The sequence below is a fragment of the Phallusia mammillata genome, chromosome 1 (assembly GCF_965637545.1).
Source record: "Phallusia mammillata chromosome 1, kaPhaMamm4.hap1.1, whole genome shotgun sequence".
Classification (NCBI taxonomy): Eukaryota; Metazoa; Chordata; class Ascidiacea; order Phlebobranchia; family Ascidiidae; genus Phallusia; species Phallusia mammillata.
The window spans coordinates 34,906,278-34,916,603 of NC_137252.1; the positions used below are offsets into that span (position 1 = coordinate 34,906,278).

At 36.7% G+C, this 10,326-nt stretch overlaps 1 protein-coding gene across 1 annotated transcript in view; it reads right to left on the reverse strand.

The window, feature by feature from the left end:
- LOC145215830 (uncharacterized) overlaps positions 1-3,262 on the reverse strand; it is a 68,204-nt gene extending 64,942 nt beyond the window's left edge. Inside the window, exons 1-3 of the mRNA XM_080084454.1 lie at positions 2,196-3,262; positions 1,776-1,845; positions 183-230 (exon numbers count right to left, since the gene is read on the reverse strand). Coding sequence (XP_079940580.1) covers positions 183-230; positions 1,776-1,845; positions 2,196-2,243 — 166 coding nt within the window. The 5' untranslated portion in view covers positions 2,244-3,262. The remainder of the gene's footprint in view (positions 1-182; positions 231-1,775; positions 1,846-2,195) is intronic.
- Positions 3,263-10,326: the final 7,064 nt, after the last annotated feature.

The following is a 10,326-nucleotide window of genomic DNA, read 5'->3' on the forward strand; positions in this document are numbered from 1 at the left end:
AAGATAATTCTATGCAGTGCCACAGCGTGGAGTGGGAAAACTAGCATCAAAATCGACTTTAAAATTGGACAATACATAATCACTTATGAAATGATGAAGCTATCGGTTGTGTTTCTGCAGAATTATTTGTGTATAAAAACTGAAATCACCAGCAACTGGGCAAATTAAGTGCAAGTACAAACCTGTCTGTTCCTCTTTTGCAATCTTTCGCTTCTTTTTAACATTTGGATCTGGACATACGAAAAAAAGTTTGTTAAATGTGACTGTTTTGCATCGCACTATGGATGGGCAAATATGGTTTATTCACTAGTGGACAATTGTGTCATACTTGTTTTACAAACTACACCTTGACATAAATCTACAAGTCTGACTTAGCTTACTCATGACGTTGAATAAAAGCGATCTATCGATCACTATATGTAAGACTTAAGAGTAAGAAGCTTTCAAGCTTTCAACAAAAATTGGCCATAGTCCAAAAATATAGTTGCTTTGGTTGAGATAAATATGTTCAAAGCCAGTTTTGAAACAGTTGCAAACTCTGTCAGAAATGCAAATAGTTTCACTAACACTAACAAATTGGGAGAGGTGCTACAAATCATTATCAACCATGCTTTGCAATATTTACGTTGACCTGCAATAACCCACTACTGTAAACTGTGGGCATTAAGTAACTTCTTACGACGTTGACTAACGTCTTAAGTGGGTTACTACCCTTAAGTGGGCAATATATATATAAAATTTAAATGACCTTGTCTCAAGAAAATGTTGATAATAATCATTGTGTGCAAAATAAAACATTTGGCCTTACTCACACGATTTCATGTAAAACATTTATATTCTGATGACAGATGCAAACAAAAACCATCACTAAAATATAATAAAAACTGACCACATCAGCAAAATGAACAGTAAACCTGAAGATTAGCAGCGCCACATTGCAACAGCCTCAACCAAACAACTGAACATGAATTAAACAAGTAAAACTGTGAACTAAATAAGTACAAACTAAAAAAAAGTACAAACTACACAAATTGGATTCAACCCAGACATTGTTTGAAGTATGTCCTATTTAACGTTCTATTTTAAAGAAAAGAAGGAGTAAATAGTGGTATAATGGGATAAATAGAAAAATCAACACCTATGAATAGCAAGTTCTACATGCTGTGCAATTTTTATTCAATTTGAACATTGTAAGTCACCCGTTTTAGGGGCCAGTTGGGTAAATGTTGAAGCTACAAGGTTAAACACATCAATCGAAACCTACAAATGGCATATTCTACATGCTATTTAAGTTTTAGCCAATTCCAAAACTGTTTAAAAATTCACCCATTTTAGGGGGCTAGCGGGACAAATACTGGGTTTATCCAGACAAAGAAGCAGAGTTCACATCTACATAACCATAGCTACCATCTGTGTAAGTTTCATCCCAATCCATTATACATTTGATAGCAAAACTAGTCAGACAAACTTAGAAAAGAAAAAACAAAATAAATTGAGCAAAATCAATATGCGAGGGGGACCCATAATAAACAGGCCTATCTCAATAATAGCACAGTAGTAATCACCTGCATTTATTTTAATTATGTTTTTTTTTCTCAGTGACCATCCTGGGTATCTATAGAACCTCTCTAATGCAAAGCTCGTACATTTTGTACAGCCTAAAGATATCTCGGTTACCACATTGTGACACCACACATGATTTAGTAACCCCTGATCTAAACATTTCTGCTGACACAAACTCAAATCGCAATGTTACACAAAGATAAATTCCTCACCTTCAGCAGTTTGCGTATCAGTTATTGGTTGAGAAGTTGCCTGTGAGATTTCAGTAGAAGTTTGAGCCTCCTATGAAAGTGATATGGTTGTATTTTTTATTTTTATATAAGATCCAACAAATCAGTAAATTTCCAATTACTTTTACAACCCATTCAGCCATTACATTGTATTTCTCTGTTTACAACAATCAAATACTTTTATATGGTATTTATCTAAAAGAATACTATCATTTACAAGATAAGTTTTAATACACCCAAAAACAAATGCATTAGCTAATTGAAGTTGTTTGATCACAGGTTACTAGTCATGGTTAATTAATAATTTTATCACTTGAAGCAATTTGACGGCATTGAATGCATTTTATTTCACTGATTATTTTAAGTTACAAACATGTAGCAGTCACCATTAGACTAATCTACCTCAGGCTTTTCCATACTTGATGCAGGCTGTTTTGTCACTTCCGACATTGGCAAAACGTAAGAACAAACAGTTTTCTTCTTTTTGTAAGTTGAAAATGTTGGTTTATCTGGTAGCCGGTTGAGAAATGGTTTCAGTCCAACTTACAAGTCACTAAGTTACAAAGGAAAAGCCCTTGATACCCTATGAGCAAAACAGTTTCACTTTTACTTCTGAATTTTAAATCATGACTGTCTTATTCCATCATAATGTGTGATGTAATTTGCACAAAAAAACTAACTAAAATACCTGGAAGAAACATCTACCAAGTTTAGCAAAGTTATCGCGAGAAACTTTTTAGCAAATTATATATATATGACAGACATCCAATTAAATGATAAACACAAACTTCACAAGACTTTAATACCTGAACTATGTATGTGCATGCTGAAATGAAGTGCAACATCACATTTGAACTCAACTTAAATACGTAAACTGATTTATATATAGTTTGACTTCAGGTGCCATGTGAGCATTGGCTTCACTTTAGTACATTACACGCCCACAAAATTATTACAGCCAGAACACTAGCTATGTGGTTTAGTGTTTGCTTTAAAACGCCAATTTTATTTGTTGCAACGAAGACTTTTATCAACAATGAAAAAGTAAAACATTTTAAGCAACAAAAAGAAACTATTCAAACTTACAATTTACAAGAGTTTTGTTTCGCTGTTTTGATTCCGGCCTATTATGACAGGACCATGTAAAAAAACACATTTGCATTAAAATACTAACACTTTGTTAGGTGCCTATGCTGAAAATAATTGAATTAACGATCTTGTCACTGCGCATAGCATGGACAAAGGAACATTACAACGGAGAGTAAAAATTACAATAGATTGCCTCTGTATCATTTTTACACGGTAAGATGTACATCGCTTACCAAGCGTATCAGTGTGCTATGTCAGGCCAGTCAGCTTGAGAAAACCAAAAGAACTAGCGACCATACTTTGCATGTATACAAAATACCCGCCATTTAATGTGTATTTTCACACAACGAAATCTACCATGCTACAACACAACAGCAGAAACTCCCGCCATCATATGTGTTGAAAAAACTTCCCCCATCACAAATTTCACGAAACTTTACGCTTCAGTGCACATTGCACACCATGAAATCATTTAACTTGTTATGGTTACACGAACATCTTTAATCACAAATAAATAACCTTTATCAATAAATAACCTTTAATCACGCCATAGTGAAACTGGCAACATAAAATAACTAATGAACAGAGGCAATCACAGCTGATTCTAATTAACCATAGACTACGTTTACCATATCTGCGTGAGCAAAATCCCGAACGGTTTCAATAACTATCTTTAGCGACACCAAAGTTGCGTTACAGTGTGTTACATAGCATGTTGTTACCACGGGCGCCGGCAGAAAATTTTGCAGGAGGGGGCAAATTTTGGCTCATACTTTACCGCATCAAGAATTTTTTACATATGGCGACATAAATCATGTAAGCATTAAACGATGTCACAAACCCCCGCGCTGCCCCTTTAATTAGGTTTGCTGCAAAATATGTTAAGTTGAGGTACACTGAAATTCCAAGTGTCAAGTGCCCCCTCTTGCTCCTTTGTGCCGACGCCCATGGTTGTTATACGTTACCAACCCAAACAGTGACGTCTGGTAACCCTCATATAGACTTCCAGGCACCGTTCTTGTTCATGCGTAGGCTAAAGGTTTTCATGAGTGATGTACTAAATCGGCTAAATTTCGGATCGGCCGAAACCGAATATTCGGCGGTTTTGCCGAAAAAATTCGGTCGAATTAACCGAATCATTTAAGACGTCACGCGTACGCTACGCCTTTGACGGTACGCTACGCCTTTGACATGAACAAATGTTTATTTACCAGGCAATTAGTGCAGAATAGTTGTGTTTCGTCCTCGTTTCTGTCTTGCTGGATTTTAAAATTACCTCAAGCATGATTTGCAACCTGCCAAAGAATTATGATTTTCTTGTCCACAGTGGGAAAAACGATAATGTGCTAAAAAATAAAAATATGGGCGTTTTTCGTTATGGTGTAGTTTAAAAGATTGCGTGGTACCTTACTGAACGGAAAAATGCACATTTAACGCTTTAATTGTGTTCGTAAAAGATTCGGTTTCGACCGAATCGCAACACATTATTCGGTCGAAACCGAATCTTTGCAAAAATGGCTGATTCGGTCAAATAAATTCGATAAACCGAATATTCGGTACATCTTTAGTTTTCATGTAAACAGTATGTAGTTAGCCACTCTATCAACAGCCTATATTTTGTGTTGATGCTATAGTGTAATCGCTCTCTGGGATTTAAATATAACGCAAAGAGCTAGCTCCTGGAAAAATTGAAGACGAACACAAATTCACTAATCCTAAAAATGTTTGCACTTTCTCGCGCGACAATTCCAATAATTTATAAAAGTAGAAAAGGTTTTGATACTGTTATAACTTATCCAGTCAATTAATATTTCCGTCCCAAATCCCATAGGCGATTGAGATTGTATTGTAGCAAATATATTCAAGCAGTAAACATTCCGCTGCCCAATCTTTACTTAACTGGGTAAAAATATCATGCGACGTCCCAAACAACTTGGCTTATCTTTCACGGAAACGCCTCGCTTCTACTTCATGTGCAGAATCTCACATAAATAAGTCTCGTTCCTTCGAGCCTAAAACGAGTGACGTCACGCACCTGACACGACAAAGGGCCAGCAGGCCCCGTTAATTTGAAACGAGAGCTTTTGTCCGTGACTGCGGTTACGTTTTCCGTTGAAAGTTAACAAAATGTTCTTGCTGAAGCATAACGGACCTCTCTGAACCCTCTATGGTCTACAGAAGCAACGTGCTCAAATATTTACTGTTCACCGGTCAAAGCAACAAACATTAAATTGGCGTTTCTTTGTGAGTTACAACATCAAACACGGAAACGTTTCAAATATCGTTTCAAATCACCACAGAAAAGCAAATAAATAGCATGATGCATACAGATTAATTATGTGTCACGGAATATTTTTACTTAAAAGGAAGCAAAAAACGAATTTGTTGTTGTTGTCCCCCGTTTTTATGAATTTTAATTAATAAAACATGTAGTGGCAGGAAACTTTTGTAAGGAGTACATAAATCTGTGAATTTAAGTTATTAATACGATTTGGCAAACCAAAAGAGTGTGGTCGCGGGCCGGATTAAATGACCCCGCGGGCCGTAGTTTCGTGACTCCTGGATTAAAGAAAAAGCGAGTGCTGGTCACAAAAAATAGGAGTTTCTAAATCACAAGATGAAATGTCTATTAAGTTTCAGTTGACTTTGGAGTAAATACAGTTGGCTCGGAAACACAAATTGTTACAATTTAAGAGAAAATTAAGCAACCTTTCCAAACATGCAAATATTTGTGTGTTTGTGTTTATAAAATCTATAGCTTTTTGGTTCAAACATCAAACTAGAAACGCATTTTAGATTAACATAAACCAAGCTGTTTAAAACAACTGGGGTGTTGTATAAAAATCTGTGTTGCGTTTTTCCAATCTGCATAAATCGTATCAACCTGTATTTAATGGCAACGACTTCAAAGGCGACATCCCGTTGCAGTTACACAACATGTTTATAGCAAAACTCACGTGATCACGTCAAAAGCGTAGCGTAAGGGTTTGTGTGGCGTCACAAATGTTTCGATTAATTCGGGCGAAACGTCCAAATTTTGGTTTTGGTCAAACTCAGTTTGGTACATGATTAGTTTAAATACTGATTATGGCCTGTTGCTGTGATCATACAGGCCTAGTTTAAGTGTGTGGGGAGTAGTTTAATACTTTCGTTTTCTATTCTTTGAGCACTATTGAAAAGATGGATGGGATGCTTACAGTTTAAATCATACTGATTGAGGCAAATATTATCTGCAGACAAGACTGAAACTGTTCACCAATTTCTTCCACTTCCAGACAACTAAATTTGACCACTTCTAAAAACACACGCCGCCTTTCTGTTGTAACATACGCATTGTACTCGACTCCTTTATTATACTTAACAGCACAATTGTGACAGTGTATCTCATGAGTTTACTGATTCACAAAACTACCTTAGCACCCTGAACTACTTAGCCTGCCTGACTTGGCGCAAAAGCAAACCCAGCGTCCAACACAGACTTTCTGTATATGCCTTACATCAATTGAAATAGCTTCCACGTCGACCATGATCTGCCTTTTTCCCCTCACGTCGCCTTACCCTTACTTCTCCACAAATAACCCCCAGCAAATCAACAAGGCGAGGACAAATTGTGTAACGCCACGCACCTGACACGACAAAAGCAGACAGGTCCCGTAATTGGAAACGAAGGCTTTTGTCCGAGACTGCGGTAACACACATCATTGAAAGTTAACAAAATACTATTGTTAAAGCTGTACGTACCTACCAAGGTCGACCAAGGGGGCGTGTTTTAGCATTTGTAAAACGTTTGCTTTCATAGCCGAACCACATCTAATGCAAATTGTTTCGTTTCTGAAGCAATTCAAAATATCTGTTGGTTTCGATGTTTTGCAAAATCCTTTGTTCGATATATTTGTTTAAAACGCACAAATTGACTAGGCTAAGCTTAAATTGTTGCACTGTGTTTGTAGATGTAGTCAAAAGTTTTTGTTTTACCAAGCGTTTACTGGGTACGTCACTACACCGTTTCTGGTTACATACATTAGCGTGTCTCAATCTTTTGTAGAGAAGTAATAAACAAACGAACTGAAGTGTAAGACACTTGTGTAACAAATCCTGGACTCTGTCCTGACAAGCTCAGAAGTTGGGTAGATTAAGGTCGGTGACCTCGGTTTATTTAATGTCGAACTAATTAACATTGTGACTCATAAGAGAACGTAAAACCGCTGGTCGCTTTTAATTAGATGAGTTACAATCTCGCACGATTGTAACTTTCTTGCGCCCCCTGGTAAATTTGTTTACAATATTTGTCACCCGGTAGCGCTATACCAATTGAAACTACTGGCGAGCAAATCTAATACGGCTGGGCAACTAAAGTGCACAATGACTCCTGCTGCCTTAAATATCACTAATTTTTTAGGCTTCGGTACACACTGCACAGAATGAAATCAAGACATGGGCATCATGACCATCATAAAGTATTTTGTTGGGGCTTAGGTATTTTTTCATGTTCTTTTCAACATAGTGTCCTCTTTTTGTAACAGGGAATATGGTAGCCCTAAAATAACGAATGTACAGAAGCAACCATAGTCCGATCCCAACCAACTATATAAACTCACAGGCAGTGTTTTGTTCACGCGTAAAAATGTTAACGATATTTAGTCATTCACACTGTTCGTTGATCTATTGGGTTTATGAGGCTATAGCGTTCATCATCATTATGTGGTATTAGTTGCAAAGCATCTGCTTCTCGAAAACCGAAGACCAACATTACACATTAATCTTTGTGCTATCAACCGAACGAGACTTATTTATATAAGGTTTCTGTACATACATGTAGGTTCGGGGCGTATTTGAGACGGTAATATAAATTAATGTTCTATCAGAAATCTTTTTTAACTTTATAAGTTATTGCAATCGGATCAGTATCGCGGACAAAAAGTGCAAAGGTTTGTGAATTTTGTTAAAGTAACTCGCCTGACACGGCAAAGGCGGGAAGGCTCCGTAATTTGAAACGAGAGCTTTTGTCTGTGACTGTGGGTACGCACACCGTTGAAAGTTAACATAATACGGTTGTTGATGCTGTACGTACGTGCCAACGTATACAGAAGGTACGCGCTTTAGCTTTTGTATAAAGTTTGCCTTTATAACTAAACCATAGCTTACGCAAACAAAATATTTTTAAGTCGTTTTGTTTTCAAGTCTTAAGCCGTCCAAAAGATCGGTTTGTTATGTTTTGCAAAATCGTCTGTATAATATTTCTAATTCAATTGATCAGTTTTCAATTCAAAACAGTTAACACAAATTGACCAGGCCAAGTTTGAATTGATTTACTGTGTTTGTAGATTGCGTTCAAATTCTTAATGAAAGTGTTTCCTGTTTCGAAATTTACCGTATATGAGTTGTGTTAAAGCGACAAACATTTAATCGTCCACAAAACAGTGTGCTTCAAAAGCTTCTGACAGGCCAGTTAGTATTTTGCGTGTATAAACTGGGCAATTACCTAATCCGAAAATACTAGCATCGAAGCATGTAAGGCACGAAAGTTAAGTTAATGTATAAAGCACAGCACTTTGTAATGTTGGTATAATGTGTTGGTGACACCGCTGAGTTGGTATAAAATCGCTTGGCGTTAATCTAATAAAGCTGTATAAGCGGCATAAACCCATTTGGCCTGGCACGCCCTAGCCCGCTTCCTGACATAAAAAAACCTTGATCGGGATTCGTCCTGGGTTTGAATTCTCTGAAAGAATACGAATTTGTTACTAAAGCACACCGTTTTTTTTCACGGGGTTCGAACCCAGCACACTCCCGGGGACGAATCCCGCTCATTTTTAATGTCTGTATATGAGTCAGGCGCGCCGAACCATTTTGCCAAGTTTTTTTATTTTTTGTCACGGGGTTCGAACCCAGGACACTCCCGGGGACGAATCCCGATCAAGGTTTTTTATGCCTAAATGTGGGTCAGGCGCGCCAGACCATTCGTCCCAATTCCTGCCCATTAGCCAAGTTTCTTTGGCAAAACAACGTTACTTATAACCAGTGTTTCATACCGGAACGGAACGAAACCAAATAACGTTATTCGTTCTGAGCAAATTATTTATTTCGTTATTTCGTTCTGGACCGATATTTTCATTTCGTTCCGGTCTGACCGAAATAAAATTATGACGGTATTTTTCGGTATTTCGGTCTTAAAAAAGAACATTTATTTGTGGCCGTTACAACTATTAAGCGAAAAAAGAAAGAAAGTTGCAACACACAAAAATTATTGTCGGTAGATGTTACGTCACATAAACATTTGTCAATAATGGTCAAACGGATGTTAATTGTAGGAGCCTCGTTTTTTATTATATCTTAACGGCGCGAAATTTTCAGCAATTGTTTCATGTCAAATGTCCAGAACAAAATACTGGAATAAATATAACGGTTTTTCGTTCCGTTCCGGTATTTTGAATATTTTTTATTTCGGTATTTCGTTCCGGTATTTCAGTCAAAAAATATTTATTTCGTTCCGGTATAACGTTCCGTTCCGTTCCGGTATGAAACACTGCTTATAACACACATTAGCGCCCACTTGCGCATTATAATGTGTTCCTTTTCAAACAAGTGGTGGGGCTGTTGGGTCTTGCGACGTTTTCTTGCAAAGGCGTGTCGCGTAAAAAAACATTACATGTTTCCCACGTTCTTCAGTGTCATCTTTGTTTCAAATGGAACCGAATATGGGAAAGCAAATGCTGTCACAAAAAAGGTGAAATGGAACAAATACAATCCATGAGAGATTGCTCGATGTGTGTTGACTAAAGATGAAAAACAAAAGCCTAAGCCAAGTTGTATAAATTGCCAAAAATGTGTTTAAACAAAGCATTTAACACAATGCAGATACTGTACTTGTGTTTGACTCTTGATTGAAAACAAACACGAACGGCTTCTGCGTGTTTAAATTGAAACTTTACACAATGAGCTTTAACAATGTGTAAAATGTCGGGCTAAAGATGTACCATATTTATTAGATTAAAAGCCGCTGTTTAGAATTTTTTGATCCTACAGTTTGTGCGGCTTGCATTTGAGTAACTACAGTATTTCTGTCGTAAACGAGATATTTAAGCTGTGTAAATTAAACAACCACCTAATTTTTGCAGGTATAATAATTTATCCAGTCATTTACAAACAATGTTTAAAGAACCATCGACCATCAATTCGCATGTTAACAAGCTGAGTTGTTTTCAGATTCAAAGTTTAGACAAACAAACAACTATAGTTTTATAACAGCAACATGAAAATACATATTTTTATTCCGAGTATTTAAACTTTCATAGAGGACCAAAACAAAAGAACTTTGAAACGTTTTTCACCAACCGTTGTAAGTTATTTTTAAATGTCTCAACAATCGGTCTGTTACGTCATAATTTGCCAAACAATCCGAAACAAACTGTTTGTTTTCTTTAAGTTTAAAAATCAGATAGTA